The sequence below is a fragment of the Ranitomeya variabilis genome, chromosome 6, assembly GCF_051348905.1.
Source record: "Ranitomeya variabilis isolate aRanVar5 chromosome 6, aRanVar5.hap1, whole genome shotgun sequence".
In the NCBI taxonomy this organism is placed as follows: Eukaryota; Metazoa; Chordata; class Amphibia; order Anura; family Dendrobatidae; genus Ranitomeya; species Ranitomeya variabilis.
This window is the reverse complement of record NC_135237.1, coordinates 384,987,333-385,013,652: the sequence shown is the minus strand read 5'-3', so window position 1 is coordinate 385,013,652 and position 26,320 is coordinate 384,987,333. Positions and strand designations below refer to the sequence as shown.

The window sequence follows — 26,320 nt, the reverse complement described above, 5'->3', positions numbered from 1 at the left end:
CTATACCAGCTTCAGACAGAAGGAAGCATCCAGCATTATATTATAGATGTACATAGATACACACACTGTACAAAGGTTTGGGCAAGTAATAAATATTGCAAAGAATGCTTGGAGAAATAACTTTGCACTGACGAGGGCCAACAGCCCAAAGCACTGTGTCTGTAAACTGAGATTCTGATTTGGCTATTATCCTGTCATATTAAAAGACTCATTAAAGGGTTGATTGTGACTTGTACGATCGCTACTACCAACAGGTGGCGCTATAGAGTTCAAGTCCTCTTTCTCTCTGAAGAGACAATTTGCATATGCAAGAATAACAGCATTTATAGTTTATTTTTATGAATGGATAAGACAAAATGCAAAGTAAATAAACAAGAGACAACTCTAAATCAAATAAATATTTAGTGTTACCACCCTTTACCTTCAAAACAGTCTGTCCAGAAAAGGACATCATGGCAAAATTGCAGTAAAAAACAAACAAACATTGGATATGGAAATAAGGCCAATTGACTAAAAAATGCATGAAAACATAAAAAAAAATCAGAATGCAGAAAAATGGCAGCAGATTATCTGAACTGATGAGTCAGACTTTGAAAATATTTGGCTGCAACAAAGGCAGTTTGTGCGCCAAGGGCTGGAGAGCTGTACAATAATGACTGTCTGCAGGTAACAGTGCAGCATGGTGGAGCTTACTAGCAAGTTTGTGGCTTCAGATTAATAAATTGAATTACTGATTAATGGTTTCTTAAAGCTGAGAAATACAAGCAGATACTTATCCTTCATGCAACGCCATCAAGGAAGCATCCAACTGACTCTAAATATATTTTGCAGCAGGCAACTATCTCAGATATAAAGATAATGTCAAACTATTTTCAGGATAAAGAAAAAAACGTAAGTCTGATGGCATGGCCCCCATAGGGCTCTGATCATTCAACATCATTGAGTCTATTGGAATTACATGAAGAGACAGAAGGAAGGATTTGCACAAACCTACAGAGGAGCTGTGGTTAGTTCTCCAAGATGTTTGGACTAAACTGCTGGCTGATTGCCTTGAAAAACAGTGTGTAAATGTACCTAGAAGAATTGATACGGTTTTGAAGTGTAATGCAGCGGTGTTCACACAGTCGGGTAATGAGGAAGTGACCCAGATTAGGAGTATTTTCAAAACTCACAAAAGTAAAGGCAAACGTCTGGTCATCCAATACAGTCTATAGCAAACCGATTGCCGTGAGCGACTGCACTGCTGTATCACTCATGGGTACGTCAGTTGCGTTGCTTTCTCTGGCCTGTGTTCAGTCTTCACACAGACCTGTACTGCATAGAGCTCCCTGTTCAGATACTTGCAAAGAACACACTGACACACCCAAAGCTAAACTGAAAGTTTAAATGGTAATCGTGGACGTTAGACACTCCCAAAATCCCGGAGTGGAGGGAGAAACCCATCTAACTACCCATTCTATAGGCCTCTCTAAAAAATAAAAGCCCATGTCAGGTTTTCCTAAATCTGACCTGGTTAAATAACTTGACCAAGTCCATACTAACTTTTATTTTGCACTGCAACCACAGCTGTAGCTGTGATTACAATGCACTCAAGTGGGTTCAATATGCTTCTAATCACATTCTAGGGGATACATGACGGCCCTCACAAATAATTCCCCTCACTGTCTCACAGAAGGCATAGTGGTCACACCAAATATTTATTTGATATAGATTTCTTCTTTGTTCATTTACTTTGCATTATATTAACTGAAAAATAAAACAGTAACACTTCTATTTTTGAAAGCATTCTTAAATTTGTTCCATACCAGCCTAAAATGTTTGCCCAGTACTCATACATATCACATCAGCTATGTGTATTGTAAACATTTTGCAAAAGTACTACTCAACTCAGTCTACAATTAAGTGAAGATGTTTGTCGGCAGCTTATGTCAGATCTTTTTTTACCTATTTTGATGAATAATGTATTAGGCTGCTGTCACACTAGCAGTATTTGGTCAGTATTTTTCATCAGTATTTGTAAGCCAAAACCAGGAGAGGAAAAGTATAATAGAAACATATGCACCACTTCTGCAGTTATCACCCACTCCTGGTTTTGGCTTACAAATACTGATGTAAAATACTGACCAAATACTGATAGTGTGACGGCAGCCTTAGACTGAGTAAAAGATTAAGTAAAGCAATAAATACAGCATCAATTTCTTTCATTTGTAGCTCAGAAGTAGAAACGCTTTATGCAACTAATAAACATGGTGGGTCAAAGATGATATTTAAAGAAATGACGCAAGTGATTATTTTAGTCATTTATTCATTAAGCAATGTACTTAACAATATAAAGAAAGCCTTTAGAATAAAGATTTCAAAGAAAAAAAAATACAATCAAAACCAAAAGAAAAAAATACAAGGAACTAGAAATAACTTTTACAAAACCTAGATCAACTTTTCGATATTGAATAAAACAAAAACATTATCTAGGGAATATTTAACAAAATTGCTTTGCTGCCTCCTCTTGAATGCTTCTGCTGCTGGTCTGCTAAATCACAGGCCCCTTCTTCATAATCCAATAAGCTGTGGCACTCATACAGCCCAGTCTACACGGTGCACTGAGAAACCTCTGCTCCAGTATTAGCCAGAAATGCTGTGACCACGTTGATGGGAAACAAAGAAGAAAAAAAAGGTCCGGGGGTTGCTGCAGCGGAGGAATGTAAGAGAAGAGCACCTAATAACTTTACGAAAGAGTCCTCAGAGAATGTTACATTTTTATGGTAGCTTAGAAAAATACTTTTTAGTTTCCCAATTATTTAAAATAAAGAGATATTAAATAAATAATATAAAAAAACATTCCAAAACATATAACATAGACCTGTAACTGCACCCAGTACTGAAATGAAACGTAATTTTCTTTAGAAAGCTGGCAAAAAGAGTCAGTACAATTGATGAAGTCTTGATCTTCATCTTTCAAGCCGGAAAGAAATACTTCAAGGAACAATATTAACATCTGAATCAACAAGGAAAATCCTGAAACAAAAGAAATTTTAAGTAAATGCAATTCGATTTAAAAAACAAAAGCTATGTTCTGATTTGCATGGCAGTGTAGAACAATTTCTGTACAAGTGAAATAAAGAATACAGTACATATTGGGCTACAATCGACATATAAAGCCTTACAGTATAAAGTCCCGAATGGTCACTTGTTGTCTTAAAGTGGACAGGTTTACAATGCTTATAAAAGATTACATATTTTTCATCAGGTTTGCTCAACCTAATCTGAGAGTATCGTAATGTAAAGACACTGATTCCAGCACTGTGCGACTTATTGGGCTACTTACTGTAGTTTTTATAAAATCACAGTTTTATCAGAAGAGGGCTAATAATCCTGATGCTATGTAGTCCTCCATATTTTAGCTCTTTATATGCCTATGTACAGTGTACAAAGATCAGTGATGTGGGCGAGGTCATGAAGAGCTCAGCCTTCAGAGAACTAGTAGGTCTGAAGCAGATAAAAGTGATTTAATCAAAACTACAGCAAGCAGCCCAGTAAGTTACACATGGCTGAAATCAGAAACTACACCCCTACATTATGCTAGTCTTAGATGGGTTAGCAAAAACTTGTCGACAGAGTCCCTTTAAGGGGCGCAAAGCCTTCTGATTCTCTATTTTTATACAGTTCCTCAATAATAAACACATATATAGGAATAATTAATTAAATTGATTTTTTACTGAAACTGATAAGAGCTTGCAAGGTTCTCAAGTCACTCTCCCCCCTCCCCTTACCTTCATAGTGCACCCTTTCCACCAACATGAAGGTTAACGTTATGTAAAAAAAAGTGTTTAATTTACATATTAAATAACTGGTCTTGTGCTATTTAAAGAGTCACTTGTCCATAGAACATTAACCCCTTCATGACCTTGGGATTTTCCGTTTTTCCGTGTTCGTATTTTGCTCCCCTCCTTCCCAGAGCCATAACTTTTTTATTTTTCTGTCAATATGGCCATGTGTGGGCTTATTTTTTGCAAAACAAGTTGTACTTTTGAACGACATCATTGGTTTTAGCATGTCATGTACTAGAAAACGAGAAAAAAATTCCAAGTGCGGTGAAATTGCAAAAAAAGTGCAATCCCACACTTGTTTTTTGATTGTTTTTTTGCTAGGTTCACTAGCCATTATGATTCTCCAGGTCATTACGAGTTCATAGACACCAAACATGTGTAGGTTCTCTTTTATCTAAGTGGTGAAAAAAAATTCCAAACTTTGCTAAAAGAAAAAAAAAAAATTGCGCCATTTTCGATACCCGTAGCGTCTCCATTTTTCATGATCTGGGGTCGGTTGAGATCTTATTGTTTGCGTACTGAGCTGGCGTTTTTAATGATAGCATTTTGGCGCAGATACGTTCTTTTGATCGCCCGTTATTGCATTTTAATGCAATGTTGCAGCGACCAAAAAAAACGTAATTCTGGCGTTTCTAATTTTTTTCTCGCTACGCCGTTTAGTGATCAGGCTAATCCTTTTTTTTTTACTGATAGATCGGGCAATTCTGAACGCGGCAATACCAAATATGTGTAGGTTTGATTTTTTATGTTTTTTCAAATTTGTTTTTTACATTTTTTTTTTTTTTTTACTTTTGCCATGCTTCAATAGCCTCCATGGGAGCCTAGAAGCTGGCACCACTCGATCGCCTCTGCTACATAGCAGCGATCATCAGATCGCTGCTATGCAGAAGAAATGCAGGTGTGCTATGAGTGCAGACCACAGGGTGGCGCTCACAGCAGGCCAGCATCAATAACCATAGAGGTCTCAAGGACCTCTATGGTTACAATGCAGAAGCATCACTGACCCCCAATCATGTGACGGGGGTCGGTGATGCGATCATTTCCGTCCGCCCGTCCGGAAGCGCCGGTTAAATGCCGCTGTCAGCGTTTGACAGCGGCATTTAACTAGTTAATAGTGGCGGGTGAATCGCGATTTCACCCGCCGCTATTGCAGGCACATGTCAGCTGTTGAAAACAGCTGACATGTCCTGGCTTTGATGCGGGCTCACCGCCGGAGCCCTGCATCAAAGCGTACTATCCCGTTCGAGGTCAGAAAGAGGTTAAAGGAACTAATTTGTTCACAAAACAATAAAGGGATTGTCTACTACTATGAAAGACGTTATCAATGGGCCTGAGATCCTTAGAAAAATGACTAATATATAGTATGTATACACACACTTATATATATATATATATATATATATATATATATATATAAAATTCGGCCCCCCAGAACTTTTCAACCTTTTCCCACATATCATGCTTCAAACATAAAGATACCAAATGTAAATTTTTGGTGAAGAATCAACAACAAGTGGGGTGTGCAATATTATTCGGCCCCTTTACTTGCTGTGCAGCAAACTCACTCCAGAAGTTCATTGTGGATCTCTGAATGATCCAATGTTGTCCTAAATGCCTAATGATGATAAATATAATCCACCTGTGTGTAATCAAGTCTTCTTATAAATGCACCTGCTCTGTGATAGTCTCAGGGTTTGGTTTGAAGCACAGAGAGCATCATGAAGGCCAAGAAAACACAACAGGCAGGTCTGTGATACTGTTGTGGAGAAGTTTAAAGCCGGATTTGGATACTAAATGATTTCCAAAACTTTAAACTTCCCAAGGAGCACTGTGCAAGCGATTATATTGAAATGGAAGGAGTATCATACCACTGCAAATCTACCAAGACCCGGCCGTCCCTCCAAACTTTCATCTCAAACAAGGAGAAGACTGAGCAGAGATGCAGCCAAGAGGCCCATGATGACTCTGGATGAACTGCAGAGATCTACAGCTGAGGTGGGACAGTCTGGAAGAGTGGCAAGAAAAAAACCATTTCTCAAAGATATCCAGAAAAAGTGTGGTTTACAATTTGCAACAAGCCACCTGGGAGACACACCAAAATGTGGAAGAAGGTGCTCTGGTCAGATGAATCCAAAATTGAACTTTTTGGCAACAATGCCAAACGATATGTTTGGCGTAAAGGCAACACAGCTCATCACTCTGAATGCAACATCCCCACTGTCAAACATGGTGGTGGCAGCATCATGGTGTGGGCCTGCTTTTCTTCAGTAGGGACAGGGAAGATGGTTAAAATTGATGCGAAGATGGATGGAGCCAAATATAGGACTATTCTTGAAGAAAACCTGTTGGAGTCGGCAAAAGACCTGAGACTGGGACGGAGATTTGTCTTCCAACAAGACAATGATCCCAAACATAAAGAAAAATATACAATGGAATGGTTCACAAATAAACGTATCCAGGTGTTAGAATGGGCAAGTCAAAGTCGAGACCTCAATCCAATCAAGAATCTGTGGAAAGAGCTGAAAACTGCTGTTCACAAACGATCTCCATCAAACCTCACTGAGCTCGAGCTGTTTGCCAAGGAAGAATGGGCAAGAATTTCAGTCTCTGGATGTACAAAACTGATAGAGACATACCCCAAGCGACTTGCAGCTGTAATCGCAGCAAAAGGTGGCGCAACAAAGTATTAAGTTAAAGGGGTCAAATAATATTGCACTCCCCACTTTTCAGTTTTTGATTTTCCACAAAAATTTAAAATAACCAATAAATTTGGTTCAACTTCACAACTGTGTTCCACTTGTTGTTGATTCTTCACCAAAAATTTACATTTGGTATCTTTATGTTTGAAGCATGATATGTGGGAAAAGGTTGAAAAGTTCCACGGGACCGAATACTTTCGGAAGGCACTGTACATACAGACACACACACATATACATACAGCTGGTGGAATAAGCATTAAACATAGAAAATTGTTTACAAGTAAAAATATTTCTAAAGATGCTATTGACATGAAATGCTCACCAGATGTCGATAACAACCTATCCGAAGCCACCCAGGCAAAAAAGTCAAACCATAAATGTCCATGAATTAAGTTATGTGTAACTAGATGGCAGCCCGATTCTAAAGAATCGGGAGTCTAGAATCCATATATACTTTATTTATTCAAATGTAAGAATAATACAATTAATAAATAATAGTAAGAAAGAACAAAAAATGGCTGCACTCACCAGCTCTTGACAATTGTTATTTAAGGTACAGTTACACAGGATCCATGAACATGCTTATGAGGGGAGTGATGAAAGACATCAGACAACAACTTTGCGTGTTGTGGCAAATGCCACAACAACGGTTCTTTGCTTAAGAACAATAATGTAAATAATAAATAATATGTATCAATAACTATGTATATTGGTATGTTCTATGACATTTTAAAATATTTCATTATTATGTGGAAAAGCTCTTAGTACCCATACTGGCGCATACTTGTGTGCCCATCAGGTATTTTCACAGTAATTTTACATCTGATGGGTTGGTATGAAACGTTTTTAATCATCTCTTGGGCTTAGCTAAGCCTTTATTTTAAATAATTCTAATAAGTACAACAGAAATAAAAGCCTTTTTGTGTATCCAAATTTTTTGTGTTTATTTTTACAGAAGTGTAAAATTTAAGAAATCAACGTTCATAGTACACCGATGGGCTAATATAAGCATGCCCATCAACCACGTCACGGTAGCCTTTGAACTGATGGGTCCTAACTAACTGATTCCTATTTCTTAATACTCAAACCTCTTTCACATCTGCATGTTTCTGATATTTGCAGAAGTAATGTTAAAAACAATACAACTTCCACACTTGGCACCAAAGAACTGACCTACAACACACTTTCAGCAAGTGCCATGCAATGTAGATGAAGCTTGGAGTTAACTTGCAGTAAATGTGGCAAACGCGGCTTCGACAATTGCATTAAATGCAGCCACAACAAAAACACTGGTAAGTGGAGATTTTGTGGCGAAAACTGCACAAACCACATGTGCCGCACCTGCCGCAAGTGAAGTACAAATTCCGTATACATTGCATGCAACTTACAGCAAGAGTGGCGTGGGTCAGCCCTTAGGCAGGAAGTGCAGAAATAGCCTTTTTTCCACCATAAATTCTCCAAATAGCAGAAAAATGTTGATGTGAAAGCAAAATCTCTATTCTTTCCCTATCTATCTAAATATGTACCTATCTATATATCTATTTCTATGTACAGAACACACCTGGAGATAGAGATGTGTGTGACCAGCCATCCCACCCGTCTCTTACCTGTTCACAAAAACCTCACCCTTTTTAAAAACAAAATGAAATCTCTCAGCAGCTATACTGCTGGAGCTTCAAATACAGGTTCCTATCACCAAATACAGGCATTTGGATGATACACATCTTACATCTTGTACTTAATGTGTGTTCTACTTACCTATAAAAATATGTATTGATATATCATATTTCTAAATTTATGTAGATATGATATAGAGTTATTAACCCTATATGCTAATGAGTACGTATGTTATATACGTATTTCCTACATAAGTACTTAAAATCTATATGTCTATGGCTACACTAATTTTTTTTTGTTTTTGTTTTTTTTCCTTATCTCTATACATAGAATTTGCCTATTGCTGTCTATGTTATTAGAAAAACTGAATAATGAAAAAAAAGAAAGGTAACTTTAAACTAAAATATTTTTGTAGATAATATTACGTGTGAAGACTTTCGTACTATCAGCCAATAATTGTCCTTGAAGTGGTGTATTAACCACTTTAACCCTCACATTGCAACATTGCTTCACCCTGGAAAAAGCAACATACAATTGACCATGGGCAAAAGCAGGTTCTGGTAGATAAATGCCAACTCGATGGAGGGTCTGGCTTTGAGATTTATTTATGGTCATTGCAAATGCGGGCTTGATGGGAAATTGTCTCCGTCTTAATTTAAAAGGTAATCCAGTCTCTGATGGACACAAATCAATTCGTGGAATGAATACCACATTTCCTGCTGCTGACCCACTAATTACTTTAGCCAGTATGATATTGGCATGTAAGGCAGTGACAATGAGCCGCGTACCATTGCAGAGACCTTTGTTCGTGTTCAGATTACGTAATAACATGACAATGGTGCCAATTTTAAGTTTCAGCCGATGTGAAGGCATTCCAGTTGGTGTTAGTGAATTCAAAAACTCAAGTGGGTATTGATCGAGGTCATCAGCTTCATCAGGATCGATGGAATCATCACTTATATATTCAGTATAGTCACCTATCAATAAATCCATGACTTGGGAATTGACTTTCTCAACGTCCTCATTTTTTGGACATAAAATTGCATGAGATGCAGCTGTATTTATGCTTTCGGTGTCATTCACATCAATACAAAGATTATCTCCAAAAATTTCAATTATTAAAGAGCCAGTGCATACCATGTCTGGAGGAATTTCAATTACATCATCTCCAAGGTTATGTTCATTAGATAGTTCACCATTTCCCAGTTGAAGCAACCAACTGCTGTAGTGAGGATCAATGAAGCGCATGTTGTTAATAAGTGGTAGGCGAGTAAAATGTTGCCAGTGTTGTGAATATTTTATACAACTCTCTACAACATCAGTTCTTGTCCCATGAGGGATGACAGGAAGACATTTTCTAAAGTCGCCTCCAAAAACAATCACTTTACCTCCAAACGGTGTTTTTTCTTTGTGAGCTACATTTGCTGTCATGACATCACGTAAAACTCTATCAATGACATGCAATGCATATTTGGATAGCATTGTGCACTCATCAATAATAAAAAGTTTAGTGCTGTGCAAATCTTTTGCTGCATCGGTATCATTCTTAATCCTGGAAACAGATGTTTCATTCACAGGAATTGGAATCCCATAAAGAGAATGAATGGTTCGTCCACCTTGTAGCAAGTTGGCGGCAATTCCAGTAGTGGCAGCAGGTGACACAATGTCTCCTTGTCCTCTTAGCTGATGTAGGAGTAGATGATATAGGTACGTTTTTCCGCTGCCACCAGGACCATCAAGGAAAAAACACTTTGCTGTAGAATTAGTGTCTTCTAAAGCTTGAGTGATAGCATCAAAAGCAAAAAGTTGGTCCTCATTTAGAGTAGCTTTCATTTCAGCAGCTGCTGATAACTCATAATCTTTATCATACTGTGGGAGGAGGTGTTGTTTCTTGACTGGACGTGGCAAATTAAAATCAGTATAAGTTTTGCCATGAGCTTTAAGAACATGTTGGACATCTGTCATAGCATAGCCTTCACAATTGACACACTCCAGAGTGTCGGAGTGGTATGCATAGCAGTAGTCTTCTACAAAGTGTTCCTTAAATTCATCCCATAAGTCCCGAGGTTTAGCTGGAGGACCAAAAATACAAATGTAGGCAAACATGTCACGTAGCTGTGCTGGCATGCTGAGAATACTGGCATCAAGTAATGTATTTCTCCACAGCCTATCATCAAATAGTAAGCCAAGAGCTAATGCCGCATCTTTAAAGGTTTCATGTGTGACTCCGTGTACAGTTTTTATGCTGTCAAAACTGGTTGCACCTTTGACATGTAACAATAACAATCTTAAATAGTAGCGTTCTTGGTCTTTCACACTGACAGTATACATTCGTCCAATCACAGAACCACCTGCTCACTTTCTAACTTCCCAAGAACCTTCTTTCCAAACATAGTTTTCGGGAATTTCACGGTATAAATAAATATGAGCATGATGGTCGTTCTGATTAAGCTTGAAGTAGGCCATAAGTGTAGAATTTTGATGGAGCTTTTGTTTGATGTTTCCAATAGAGTCATCCTCATGAAAATAGAGTGGCTGAGAATGCGGTAGATGTACAGCAAGGCGAATGATGCTATGAGATTGTTTATGCATTGGATATGAGAATATTCGCCAAGCTGCCTCTGGTGCACTGACATATCTTGAATCCATGAATTGGTGTGTTTCATCATGTTGGATGTTAGTCTGGCAGATTTCAAGATTGGCTTTATCATGTCCTTTGTAGACGTATTTAAATAAATATTTCACAGCCTGAATGGAACCACAAACTTCGACATTTATATGACACTTGTATTTTAATAGCAGGAACGGATTATATGGAACCACCCACGAATTGTCAATCATGTTAGAATGGTGTTGAAAAGATGGGCCAAAGTGTCTGCGATAAGTAGGATAGGCGTCCTTAGCTATGATGGTTCTTGGTTGGAAACCTTTTGTACACTTCCCCAGATCCATACAGGGAGAATTTGGGTTGTGTTCTCCACACGGACCATGAATCATATGTTGGAGAACAATTTTATGGAGCTGAGGGTAGTGGGTAGGATTGGGAATTTCAGCCCACACTGTATTGTCTATGTCCTCCTCAGTCCTTAATTTGGAGTTGCTGTCCAGAATAATCAAAATGTGAGCGTGTGGAAGGCCACGTTTTTGAAATTCAATTACATGAACCATAGCGCAAACTTTCCCAAATAATCCGTTGTTAATGTCTTTTAAGAGTGCTTCCAGTTTTATTTTGAAAACACGTGCCACCAATTCAAGTCTATGTTCCACACGCTGCCAAGGTTCCAAATTCTCAGTAATCTCATTCCATTTCGGATTACAGGTCATGGTGATGAATAGATCAGGACGACCATATTTAGTCACAATAGCCATGGCATCCTGGTACCGCTGCTGCATATTCCTGGGACTGCCTTCAAACGAAGATGGTAAAATGACCGTTTTTCCAATGGGGATGCCCTTCTCAATGGATTTTTTCTGGAGATGTTCCTGGAGTACACAATAATCCTCTACTTTCAAATCCTTTTGGTGTTGACGGATATAATTTAGGCGATTTGCCTCGATTTTCACATAAGCATCCACTAAGTACTGCTGAGTGAGTTTGCCACCATTCAGGAGTGGATTAAACGGATTACGGACAGACGGCACATAGCAGTAATATTGCAGTTGTGTAACTCTGCGTGGACTTTGCCCTTGTTGCTTGAGGCCATCATGCCAGCCCTGGTCTCCGTAAGGGAAAAATAAAGGATAGAGTAAAGCATCTAAATTACTGTGTAGAATGCTGACCTGTTGTGTTCTTGGCGCCAAAGGATTTTTGGGGTCCGGTTGTAAATGTATTAAAATATCACGATTAAATGGTGGCTCTCCATTGTCATTTTCAAATACGACAGCAACTTCATTGACAGTTGGATTATTATATCGGCGAGGGTCTTGATTCCGATCTTGTTTAAGGGCCATGATGATATTTGGCATGAGAGTGCCATTAGCTTCAGCTTTAAGATGTTCTTCATGTTCCACATCTCGTAACATTTTGTAGGCAGCAACAAAGGGATTCACATTGTCTAACTGAAGAGCAATTATACTCATCAAAGTGGGATGACATTTTTGATTTTGTTCACAGTTTAAACGTTGTTCATTCGCGGTAGCGGTATCCAAAATATACAGTTGGGCATAAGCTGGAACTTGATCATCACTGGGATGTAGGGTTCCAGTACGATGATATATTTGTCCATGTATACGGAAACAGTAAGGGCCATGTCCAGGTGGAGGGGATATATTGGCACCCATGGAGGCGAAAGCAAATGAGCTGTTAATACTACGAATATTTTCCATGAGATTCTTACTGAACTCACTCTCCCCTGTCAGCAATCGTTTAAAGACCTCGGGATATTGGGGTATAGGTATATGCACTTTACTCTTGTGACAACACAGAGTAAAATTTTTATCTGCTGGTATCTCAGCATTAAAATGTAATGCTTGACAATGTTCACATAAATAGTTCATAGGACCACAGGAGTGTTCTACTATGGTACTGTCATCATTAGTAAAACCTGTAGGATGTTGAGGTACAGGTTGTGGTAACGGAGCATTGGAATGTTTCTTTAAGCCAACATATATAAAGCATGGACCTGGTAGAGGATCTTCACTGTCCACAGATTCAATCACTGAGGAGTTGGAAGGTGTATCGTGGTCAGAGTTTATTAATATGGAGGTGCAAGCGGTTTTTTTGCGCCGTTCACGGCGTGCACCACCTGCATTTGGTAATGGTTTGTTTGTTGCCTTAGAAGAGTCAGGTGTGAAGCATGTCTTATAAGCAGACTTAACGGTGTACAGGCGACGGCGTTTATCATTTGGAGTGTAAGTAGGACAGTGTTTGCGCTTACGTGCAGATTTACCAACGGTTAAAGGAGCTTCAGGCTGCACACATTCTATGAATGGAGACAAAGAAGCTGTATTGTGGGCAGAATCTATGACTGAGGACGTGGAAATATTATGTTTGCAACGTTGAGAGCGTGCAGCAGCAGCTTTATTACTTAATCGATTAGTTTTGTCCTCAAAAGACTCATTAGTAATGTGTTTATTGCAAGCAGCATTAACAGTGTCCAGGCGCTTCTGTCTGTCCTCTGTAGTCTCGTTAGCACGCTGTTTGCGCTTACGTGCGGCATCGGCGGCTTTTCGCTCTGCGTCATTGGTATACTTATTATCAGACCTGATGTTACGTGCGCCATCAGCAGCTTTGGGCTCTGTGTCATTAGTATACTTAACAGTGTCCAGGCGCTTGCATCTATCCTCTGTACTCTTGTTAGCACGCTGTTTGCGCTTACGTGCAGCATCGGTGTCTTTTCGCTGTGCGTCATTGGTATACTTATTATCAGACCTGATGTTACGTGCGCCATCAGCAGCTTTGGGCTCTGTGTCATTAGTATACTTAACAGTGTCCAGGCGCTTGCATCTATCCTCTGTACTCTTGTTAACACGCTGTTTGCGCTTACGTGTGGCATCGGCGGCTTTTCGCTCTGCATCATTACCATACTTTATATCAGACCTGATCTTACGTGCGCCATCAGCAGCTTTACACTCTGTGTCATTAGTATACTTAACAGTATCCAGGCGCTTGCATCTATCCTCTGTACTCTTGTTAACACGCTGTTTGCGCTTACGTGCGGCATCGGCGGCTTTTCGCTCTGCATCATTACCATACTTTATATCACACCTGATCTCACATGCGCCATCAGCAGCTTTGGGCTCTGTGTCATTAGTATACTTAACAGTATCCAGGCACTTGCATCTATCCTCTGTACTCTTGTTAGCACGCTGTTTACGCTTACGTGCGGCATCAGCGTCTTTTTGCTCTGCATTATTAGTATACTTTATATCAGACCTAATCTTACGTGCGCCATCAGCAGCTTTGGGCTCTGTGTCATTAGTATCCTTACTATTAGAGCTCATGTTGGCTAAGCTAAACAGCTTTAAGCGTGGTGGTGGCAAACAACAGGTTAATAAGAGGCAGTGTCAGGTAGTAGGAAAATAGCCAATTAATAATAGGCAATAGTTCTTTGCAGGAATACAGATATTAATAAATAGGCAGTTTATATTGCAGAGAAATTGCTGGGCAATAATGGACAATGTCCTTATGTGGCAAATAATAGAGCAATATACCCAGTGTGGCAAAGAAGAGGTTAATAAACGGCAGTTTCTCAGTATAACAGTCAGTGAATAATAGGCAGTATATGGAGAAAACACCAAACAAAAGTTCAAAATTGGTGTGAAAATGTCACTGAACCACTTCACAACTAAATATATATAGTTTTGGTAAATGGTATTATCATTTTTTTGACGAAATTCGGCAGGAGCTTGAAGAGCGACGTCACTGGGACCGCCTCCATGCAGTAGAAACTTGCTGTGAGGTAAAAATTCAAAAATCACACCAAAATGGCGGGCGGAGTGTGTCACAGTACGGCACATTTCTGATTGGTCGCTCGCGGCAGGCGGCAACCAATCAGAAAAGTGCCGCGCACCACGAAGGCATATATCTTTGTCCACCCTGAGCGGGTGTAGGACGCTGGTGACGTCACTTATCTCCGGACATTATCTCCGGACAAAGCCACGGAAGTTGGCACAAATTGCCGGAAGTAGTATTCTAGGCAATTATATATTAGATTTTAATGTTATCAGTGTTTACCTTTGAACGTTTATATTGTATTGTCCTGTCACCAGCCATGTGTACGATTATCGGCCGAAAGCCTCTCTGGAACCAATAATCACCCCATGTAAAGGTATCTTTATAAGTTAAAGATTCAGAATACTATGACTTTTATCATATCCTGAACAGTCAAGTTTTTTATGAACCGTTAAGGTTTTCTGGTTGAAGTAAAAAAAACTCTGAGTGTTTACAGTTTGAAACCATAAAATGTTGAAAAATTATGTCATTCTTGAGTAGATCACTCAATGGTGCTCATAAACGTGTCAAATTTGATCTATAATATACTTTAATATATGTTACTTTAATCTTTAATATACATAAGAACGGGGCCCCAGACATCACACAGGGGGTCTGAAACACCGCACAGTGGTCCAAAATATCGCTGTGCTCTGCCTGGGGCCCCATATGCTGCCTGGGGCCCCTGTGCTCTGCCTGGGGCCCCATATGCTGCCTGGGGCCCCTGTGCTCTGCCTGGGGCCCCTGTGCTCTGCCTGGGGCCCCATGTTCTGCCTGGGGCCCCTGTGCTCTGCCTGGGGCCACTGTGCTCTGCCTGGGGCCCCATATGCTGCCTGGGGCCCCTGTGCTCTGCCTGGGGCCCCATATGCTGCCTGGGGCCCCTGTGCTCTGCCTGGGGCCCCTGTGCTCTGCCTGGGGCCCCATATGCTGCCTGGGGCCCCTGTGCTCTGCCTGGGGCCCCTGTGCTCTGCCTGGGGCCCCATGTTCTGCCTGGGGCCCCTGTGCTCTGCCTGGGGCCACTGTGTTCTGCCTGGGGCCCCATATGCTGCCTGGGGCCCCTGTGCTCTGCCTGGGGCCCCATATGCTGCCTGGGGCCCCTGTGCTCTGCCTGGGGCCACTGTGCTCTGCCTGGGGCCCCATAGGCTGCCTGGGGCCCCTGTGCTCTGCCTGGGACCACTGTGCTCTGCCTGGGGCCCCATATGCTGCCTGGGGCCCCTGTGCTCTGCCTGGGGCCACTGTGCTCTGCCTGGGGCCCCATATGCTGCCTGGGGCCCCTGTGCTCTGCCTGGGTGTAGGACACTGGTGACGTCACTTATCTCCGGACATTAGCTCCGGACATTATCTCCGGACATTAGCTCCGGACAAAGCCACGGAAGTTGGCACAAATTGCAGGAAGTAGTATTCTAGGCAATTATATATTAGATAATGAGAAATGACATAGGGAAAAAGTATTGAACACACTTCCTGAAATACATTTAATACTCTGTCCAAAATCCTTTGTTGGTGATGACAACTTCAGATGCCTCCTGTAAGGAGAAACTAGTCGCATACATGCTCAGGTGTGATTTGGGCCCATTCTTCCACACCAACACTCTTCAAATCCTGAAAGTCCCATGGGCTCCTTCTATGAAATCTGAGCTTTAGTTCCTTTCATAAATTTTCTATTGGATTCAGGTCAGGTGATTGGCTGTTCAATTCTAGCAGCTTTATTTTCTCTTTCTCTGAAACCAATTGAGATTTTCCTTGGCTGTAGGTTTAAGATTATTGTCTTGCTGAAATGTCCACCCTCGTTTCATTTTCATCCTCTTGGTAGCTGGCAGCAAATTTTTATTAAGACTGTCTCGGTACATTTATCCATTCATCTTTCCTTAAATTATAATACGTTTGAGAGTGCTGTATGGTGAAAACCAGCCATATACCATGATGTTCACATCTCCAAATTGCACTATTTGCATGGGGTTTTATGGTATCCAAAGGTTTAAATTTTGGTCTTATGTGACTATATTCTCGATTTACAAGACAAAAAACCCTATTAAAATATAACCTTTGTTAGGTAATTACTGAAATTTGTCCAATCATAACCAAAACAAAATTTGTCAATAAAGTGCATATGCAAAAAGTGAACCAGTGCAAATACCTATATACATAGGGTGCTAGAAGGATATGCTATGCCTACCATATGCTAATGCACTCCTTCCTAGCAGCAGAGGTTGGCATCCTAGGAAGATATACGAAGATGGTGCAGGGTGCACATTTTCTTGGCCCCGTGACGTACTAGAGATCTCCGACTGAACCTGCATCCAGTAGGGAAATTCGGCGAGATGCCTGGGGGTGAAGGGGGGAGGGGTAGCGGGAACATGCAACCGAAGGATGAATAACATGGCTGATTGATTTTGTTCATATTGACTGCATATTTCCTTGGTTTAATGAGTGGGATGCAGATGTCCTGTTTTGCTGTTTATCATATGATGTGCATCTCATATCATTAGCAATTTAGCCTTACTCCCGTTATGTGCTTTCCTTAAAGGGAACCTGTCACCCCCAAAATCGAGGGTGAGCTAAGCCCACCGGCATCAGTGGCTTATCTACAGCATTCTGTAATGATGTAGATAAGCCCCGATGTATCCTAAAAGATAGGAAAAAGAGGTTAGATTATACTCACCCAGGGGCGTTCCCCGCTGCGGTCTGGTCTGATGGGTGTCACGGTCCGGTCCGGGGCCTCCTATCTTCATAGGATGACGTCCTCTTCTGGTCTTCACCAGCAAAGTACTGCAGTGCGCAGGCCTCTCTGACCTTTCCCGGTGCCTGTGCACTGCAGTACTTTGCTCTTCCCTCAACAGGGCAAAGTACGCCTGTGCCGGAGCCGCAGCGTGAAGACCAGAAGAGGACGTCATCCTATGAATTTGGGAGGCCCCAGACCGGACCACACCACGAGGCCCACCGGATCGGACCGCCCGCCCAGGTGAGTATAATCTAACCTCTTTTTCTCATCTTTTAGGATACATCGGGGGCTTATCTACAGCATTACAGAATGCTGTAGATAAGCCCCTGATGCCGGTGGGCTTAGCTCACCCTCGATTTTGAGGGTGACAGGTTCCCTTTAAGGGAGGGCAATTATGTTATCAGTTTGGTGCTTTTTTATTTAATTCGTTGGTGTTGTCTATGGTGAATAACTAGTCTGTGGTGATACATGGGCAGACTCGTATGATTACTTAACGTCTCTCTTCATTGTGTAGTCCAGTGGTTTTCACACAGTGCGATTTAAGAGGCAGTGACCCAAGAAAGTCTAACTTAGTCTTTATTGTCCAAAAACTCACATAGATAAAGGCAGCTTTATCGTCCGGATCACAGGTGGGTCATCCAAATACAGTCCATATGGCACCCTGTTGATGTGGGTGACAGCACCGCCGTATCATCCTTGGGTACATCAGAAGCCATGTTGTTCTTGGCTCTGTGTTTAACCTCACACAGGCCTGCCTTGCATCGAGCTCCTGGTCTGCAGGTTGCAAACAAATCACTGACACACCCAAACCAACACAGCATTTAACCCCTTAACTGTTGCCATTAAAAGGCTTATCGGCGGTTATTAAGGGTATTTATTCCTTAGCGCCACTTTTTAACAGCGCTGCAAAACAATCTCTGTCGAAAAATCTCCGGGGTCTCGGTTTTTAGCGTCACCAGTGATGCGACTGCAAAAAAAAAAAAAAGCTTGATTTTCCATTTATTTCTCTCACTTCTATGATTTAGCATACCAGAGGAGAGATAAATTGGGTCCCCCAAGCCCACCTCAGTGCTTCCGGTGTCCCTGGACCCTCCAGCTCTGTCCGCTGCCATCTTCTTCCGGGAAGAAAATGGAAGGCGCATGCGCAGTGCGCCAGCTGAGATCTGCCAGCCAGCACTCGGCAACAATAGATTTTTCCTATTGGTTCATTTTGATCACTGTGATAGATCCTACCACAGTGATTAAAATAAAAAAAATAGTAAATCAAACCCCCCTTTATCACCCCTTTAGTTAGGTAAAATTAATAAAATTAAAAAAAACAACACATTTTTTGCCATTTTTCCATTACTGTTAGGGCTGCAGCTAGGGTTAGGGTTGATGCGAGGGTTAGGGTGGTGTTGGGGTTAGGGTTGCGATTAGGGTTAGGGGTGTGTTGGGGTTCGGGTTGGTGTTAGGGCTGTGTTAGTGCTGGAGTTAGAATTAGGGGTTTCCACTGTTTAGGTACATCAGGGGGTCTCCAAACGCGACATGGCCCCCACCATTGATTCCAGCCAATTTTGCGTTCAAAAAGTCTAACGGTACTCCCTCCCTTTTGAGCCTTGCCATGCACCTAAACAATAGATTTCTCCCACATACAGTGTATCGGTATACTCAGGAGAAATTGCACAACAAATTTTGTAGTCCATTTTCTCTTGTTACCCTTGTGAAAATAAAAAACTTTAGGGTCTAAAGCTATTTTTTATGAAAAAAGTAAAATGTTAATTTTTACCTCCACATTGCTTTAGTTCTCATAAAGCACCGGAGGGGTGCAGTTCTTTGAATGGTTTCACTTTTGGGTATTTTCTGTCATATTAATCCCCCCAAACTCTCTTCAAATGTGAGGTGGTCCCTAAGAAAAATGGTATTGTAAATTTTGTTGGAAAAAAGAGAAATAACTGGTTAAATTTTAACCCTTATAACTTCCTAACAAAAAAAAAAAAAAACATGTTTCGAAAATAGTGCTGATGTAAAGTACACATGTGGGAAATGTTATTTATTAACTATTTTGTGCGATATGACTCTCTGACTTAAGGCCAGAAAAATTAAAAGCTTGAAATTTGCAACATTTTCAACATTTCCATTTTTTCATAAATAAACGCAAGTCATATCAAATAAATTTTACCACTAACATGAAGTACAATATGTCACTAAAAAACAATTTCAAAATCACCAGGATCTGTTGAAGCGTTCCAGAGCTATAACCTCATAAATTGACAGTGGTCAGAATTGTAAAAATTGGCTTAGTCATTAAGTACAAAATTGGCTGTCACTAAGGGGTTAAATTGGAATCGTTGACATAGAGCCACTCCCAAAACCTGGACTGAGAGATTTGCCCCAATACCAAACCTGCAAAATTTCTCCAAAAATAAAAGCTCATGTAAGGTTTTCCTACAAACGGACTTGGTCAAATACTTTGACTAAATCCAAACTTTCTTTTATTCTGCATTGTAAACACAGACATTGCTGTAATCACAATGCACTCCAGCGGGTTCAATATGTCTCTATGCGCATCCTAGGGGATACATATTGGCCCTCCCATATTAATCTCCTCACATTTCCCCCCTCCCTGTTCAAACTTGTGGTGGTGAACATCTGTCACCATACAGGGTGCCTGTGATAAGGCATCCGCATTTCCTTGTGCCTTTCGCAAACTATGTTCCATCATGAGCTAAAATTTTGTAGTGACTCATGCATTCCTCTCCTTGGTGTTTCTCATGTATGCCAAGGTTGAATGGTTCGTAGCCAAGCAAAACTGTCGCCCAGGCAAATAACACCATAGGTACCCAAAGGCCCACTTAATGGCCAAGCACTCCTTCTCCATTACGCTATAATTTTTTTCAGCCAGGGTAAGTTTGCTACTCAATTAGATGAACGGATGTTCTTCTGTGTTCATCTCCTGTGACAGAACTGCTCCTAGGCCTACCTCCAAGGCATCCGATACGATAAAGCCTTTCTTTAAGTTGGGGCTGGTGAGGACAGGCTGCCGGCACAATGCCAACTTCAAAGATTGGAATTCTTCCTCTGCCTGTGGGTTCTACCGAAACATGACTGACTTCTTCCCTATAACACTTTTACCTCTGAAGGTGGTTTGCACGTTAATGACCAGACCAATTTTTACAATTCTGACCATGGTCCCTTTATGTGGTTATAACTCTGAAAAGCTTCAATGAATCATGGTGATTCTGATAGTTTTTTTTGTGACATACTGTACTTCATGATAGTGGTAAAATTTCTTCAATATGACTTGTGTTTAATTGTGAAAAAAAAACAGAAATTTGGCGAAAATGTTGAAAATTTTGCAATTTTTAAACTGAATTTTCATGCCCTTAAATCACAGAGATATGTCACACAAGTGACACATGTTAATAAATAACATTTTCCACATGTCTGCTATAAATCAGCACAATATTGATTTTTTTATGTCATGACGTTACAAGCATTAAAATTTGACCAGTGATTTTTTATTTTTCCAACAAAATTTACAAAACCATTTTTATTTTTAAGGACCACATCGCATTTGGTCTATATGACAAAAAAATACCCAAAACTGAAACCACATTCAAGAAGTTAATTAACCCTTCAGGTGCTTCACAGGAATTTTGGAATGTGGAAAAACAAATATGAACATTAACTTTTTTTCACAAAAAATTTACTTCAGATCCATTTTTTTTATATTTTGACAAGGGTAACAGGAAAAAATGGACACCAACATTTGTTGTGTAATTTCTACTGAACATGCCGATAACCCATATGAGGGAGAAAATCACTGTTTGGACTCACAGCAGAGCTCGGAAGGGGAGGAGCGCCACTTAACTTTTTGAATGTAAAATTTCCTGGAATCATTAGCGGACTTCATATCCTGTTTGGAGGCCCACTGATGTGCCTAAACAGTGGAAACCCTCACAAGTGACCCCATTTCGGATACTAAACCACTCAAGGAATGTATTTAGATGTGTGGTGAGCACCTTGAATCCCTAGGTGCCTCACAGAAGTTTAAACTGTTGAGTCGTGAAAATAATAAAATCACATTTTCCCCACAAAAATGTTATTTTAGCCCCAAATTTTGCATTTCCATAAGGGTAAGAGGAGAAATTGCACATACAATTTTTAGTGCAATTTCTCCTGAGTATACCGGTAACCCATATGTGGGGGAATACTACTTTTGAGGCACAGTGCAAAGCTCAAAAGGGAAGAGGCGCAATATAGGAGTTCAGATTTTGCTGGAATGGTTTGAGGGTGCCATGTCAAATTGGCAGAGCTCCTAAGGTGCCAGAACAGAAACCCCATATATGTAAACTCATTTTACAAACTACACTCCCCATTGAATTCATCTAGAGGGGCACTGATCATATTGACAACACATGTGCCTCACAGAATTTTATACCATTGAGCAGTGAAGAATGAATAATTAAATTTCTTCGACTAAAATGTTGTTTTAGCCTCAAGTTTTTAATTTTTCTAAGGGCTAATAAGAATTTTTTTTTACAACAAACTGAGGTCCATTTTTTCCTGAGTGCACCAATACCCTACAAGTAATCAGGAAATATTTTTCAGGCACAGTGCAAAGCTCAGAAGAGAAGGAGCGCCAGATTTTACTGTTATGGTTTGCAGGTGCCACTGGGAGAGCCAATGAGGTGCCAGAACAGCAGAACTCCCCATAATTGACCCCATTTTATAAACTACACCTTTTAATCAATTCATCTAGGGGCGTGCAGTAATTATATTGACAACACGGGTGTGTCACAGAATTTTATACCATTGGGCAGTGAAGAAAAAAATAACTACATTTTTACCACCAAAATTTTGTTTTAGCCCCAGATCTTACATTTTCACCCAAGAAGTGGGTAAAAATGGCACCATAATTTGTCCCACAATTTCTACTGATCATGGCAATACCCCGTATGTGACTGTACAGTACTGCTTAACCATATGGAGGGAGGAACGGAGTGCCATTTGCCTCCTTGAGCGCAGATTTTCCTAGAACAGTTTGAGGACTGCACATACAGAGACCCTAATTGCTAGAAGAGCAGAATCCCCTCTCAAGTGAGCAGATTGTGGAAATCATACCCCTTTGTGAATGTATCTATCTCCGATCTCTCCTTCACCTCCCACATACAATCTCTTGCCCGCTCGTGCCGCTTACACCTAAAGAACATCTCTAGAATCCGCCCTTTTCTCACCATGGAGACAATAAAAACCCTCAGTCGCCCTAATCCACTCCCGCCTGGACTACTGCAATGCTCTATTAATTGGCCTCCCCCTTACTTGACTTTCCCCTCTCCAGTCTATCCTTAATGCGGCAGCCAGGGTTGTCCATCTGGCTAATCGTTACTCAGATGCGTCCGCTCTTCGCCAGTCATTACACTGCCTGCCCATTCATTACAGGATACAATTCAAACTACTTGTTCTCACCCACAAAGCTCTCCACAGTGCGGCACCCCCTTACATCTCCTCCCTCATTTCTGTCTATCGGCCTAGCCGACCGCTGCGCTCTGCAAATGACTTTCGAGTAACCTCTGCACTAATCCGTACCTCACACTCCCGACTCCAAGACTTCTCCCGTGCTGCGCCAATCCTCTGGAATGTGCTACCCCAAGATATTAGGACCATCCACAACTTGCATAGTTTTAGACGCTCGCTCAAAACACATTTGTTCAGAGCGGCCTACCACGTTAACTAATCAAAGTCATTTTATGTTTGTGTGTTTGTAGCCCATTCGCTATCTCCATCTACCCCCCACCCCCTGAAGATGGCTGGACCATCATTGTAAATACATCCTTGTAAATACACACCTGTACTTTGTATCTCCCCCACCTCATTGTAGATTGTAAGCTCTCACGAGCAGGGTCGTCTTATTTTGCTTTATTATTGTATTGTTAACGTTGTTACCTATGACTGTTGTGTTTGAAGCTGTTAAACTGTAAAGCGCTGTGGAATATGTTGGCGCTATATAAATAAAGATTATTATCTTTATAATCTACAGGTGTAGTGCCGATTTTGACTGCATGGATATTGTCCAGAAACAAGCAGCAATGAAAGTTGCCGAGTGAAAATTGCAAACTCCCGTTGTGGTGACCAGTACACTGGACTGTACGTTATGCCCAACCTGTGCTTCTGGAGACATGCACACATAAGTTAGGTGGGCTCTTATTGATTTAGAAATGCCAAACATGTGGACGCTATATGTGGTTTAGGTACACTGTGGGGCTCAGAAGAGAGTGGGCATTTGGATTTGGGAGCAGAGAATTTGCTGAATTTCTTTTGTAGTGTGAGGAGCCATTTCGCTTTTCCAGAGCCTTTGTACTACCACTAGTGATGAGCGAATATACTCGTTATTCGAGATTTCTCGAGCATGCTCGTGTGTCCTTTGAGTATTTTTTAGTGCTCCGAGATTTAGTTTTTCTTGCCGCAGCTGAATGATTTACATCTGTTAGCCAGCATAAGTACATGTGGGGGTTGCCTGGTTGCTAGGGAATCCGCACATGTACTTATGTTGGCTAACAGATGTAAATCATTCAGCTGCGGCAAGAAAAACCTAAATCTCCGAGCACTAAAAAATACTCGGAGGACACCCGAGCATGCTCGAGAAATCTCAAGTAACGAGTATATTCGCTTATCACTAACTACCACCAGTAACGTGGAAGCCCCCTATATTTCTGTTAACAGATGACAGACCTGAGTGAGGACTTGCTTTTTTGTGGATTGAGTTGAAGCTTTTGTTGGGAATATAATGTTTACTTAATGTTTGTGATCACATTTATCTGGTGTTCTACACTGAACACTTACTTTGGGGTTTCCATCTAAATCTGAGTGATGCGATTCAGATGAAACCCCTGAGGTATCCCTTCACTATAATGAGACAGCAAATTTACTCTGGACTCCGTCTGGCCTCTGTTCAGCAGAGTTCTTTTCAGAAGTGCACAAAACTGTGGCCGATGGCACTTTTATGCAATCTTAAAAAGACGGATACCGCCAGATCACAGGTCAGAAGGCATCCACGATGCCACCATCTGCTTCATTATAGGGAATATTCCTCCAGGGGTCCCGTCTGAATCACGTATTTCAGAGATTTACACGGAAACCGCAGTGTAAGCACTCAGCGCAGGATAAATGTGCGCCGAGCCTTACTGCAATCTTTGGGAGGCAGAATGACAAAAATCCACAACATGTGAAGAATTGGTTTTATTTATTTTGTACGCTGGTCCTCCTGCAGTATGGCCGACTTTACTCTTTTGGTTGGTTCAATTATAGCGATACCAGATGTATCTGGGGTTTTTATGGTTGGCTGCTGTCATACACTAAAAGATGCTTTTTATTGCAAAAACAATTTTTTTGCATCACCATATTTTAAGAGGTATAATTTTTTCCATATTTTGGCTGACAAAGTCATTTTTCTGAGGGACGAGTTGATGTCTTTATTGGTATTATTTTCAGACACATGACATTTTCTGATCGCTTTCTATTCTGATTTTGTGGGAGGCAAAATGTTCACTAAAAGGGTTAACTAGTGGGATAGTTTTACAGGTTGGGAAGTTCCGGATGCGGCAATACCAAATATGTGTAATTTTTTTCTTTTTACATACAAATATTTATTTATGGGTACAATATCTTTCGATTTTTTTTAAATTATTTCTTCTACTTTTTTTTTAATATATTTTTACAATTATTTAGAACTTTAAAGCAAAGTTTACCTGCTGATTCCAGGTCTTTCCTTTTCCACAGGTGGTCTTTGGCTCTTTGACAACTCTTCTAATAATTCTTTTTACTACTCTGTCTGAAATCTTGTGATGGACATCTGGTCATGGCCAATTTATGGTGAAATTATGTTCTTTTAATTTCTGGATTATGGCCCCAACAGTAGTTTAGACATTTTGTAACCAATGCCATCAATATGTTTTGCAACAATAAGGTTGTGAAGGTCTGATATAGCTCACTGTCTTTACCGATCATGATATGTTTCTTGTGTGGCACACGGGTAATAAGATACCGTATATACTCGAGTATAAGCCGAGATTTTCAGCCCAAATTTTTGGGCTGAAAGTGCCCCTCTTGGCTTATACTCGAGTCATGGTCTGTGGCAGGGTCGGCGGGTGAGGGGGTGAGGGCGCTGAGGCATACTTACCTAGTCCCGGCAATCCTGACGCTCCCCCTGCCCGTCACACTGCCTTCGGGTGTCGCAGCTCTTCCCCTGTACAGCGGTCACGTTGGACCGTTCATTAAACTTATGAATATGTACTCCACTCCCATAGGGGTGGAGCCCCATATTCATTTCTCTAATCAGCGGTGCCGGTGACCGCTGATAGAGGAAGAGGCTGCGGCACCCGGAGACCAGCTGTCCGGGGGAAGGAGCGGGACGCCGGGAGCAGGTAAGTATTACATATTCACCTGTCCGCGTTCCACACGCCGGGCGCCGCTCTGTTTTCCCGGCGTCTCTCCGCTCTGACTGTTCAGGTCAGAGGGCGCGATGACGCATATAGTGTGCGCGCCGCCCTCTGCCTGATCAGTCAGTGCAGAGAGATGCCGGGACGGGACGGGACGCTGAGGAGCTGCAAGCAAGAGAGGTGAGTATGTGTTTTTTTTTTTTATTGCAGCAGCAGCACCAGCGTTATATATGGCACAGATTTATGTGGAGCATCTATGGGGCCAAACTGAACGCTGTAGAGCATTCCATATGGGGCAGCTTTATAATGAGCATCTATGGGGCCAAACTGAACGGTGCAGAGCATATAGGGCACAGCTATATAAAGAGCATCTATAGGGCCATAATGAACGGTGCAGAGCATTGTATATGTGGCACAGCTTTATATGGAGCATCTATGGGGCCATAATGAACGGTGCAGAGCATTCTATATGGCACAGCTATATATGGATAATATATGGGGCAATAATCAATGGTATGGAGCATTATATATGGCACAGCTTTATATGGAGCATCTATGGGGCAATAATAAATGGTATGGAGCATCTATTTTTATTTTTGAAA

At 41.1% G+C, this 26,320-nt stretch overlaps 1 protein-coding gene across 3 annotated transcripts in view; it reads right to left on the bottom strand.

Moving 5' to 3' along the window:
• Positions 1–2,149: 2,149 nt before the first annotated feature.
• The window catches only part of FBXO15 (F-box protein 15), a 162,218-nt gene continuing 138,047 nt past the window's right edge, over positions 2,150–26,320 (bottom strand). Inside the window, exon 12 of one of the 3 annotated variants that reach the window (XM_077270097.1) lies at positions 2,150–3,015. In XM_077270097.1, the coding sequence (XP_077126212.1) occupies positions 3,001–3,015 (15 nt within the window). In that variant the 3' untranslated portion in view covers positions 2,150–3,000. The remainder of the gene's footprint in view (positions 3,016–26,320) is intronic. The other 2 variants (XM_077270099.1, XM_077270098.1) reach the window with 2 other exon arrangements.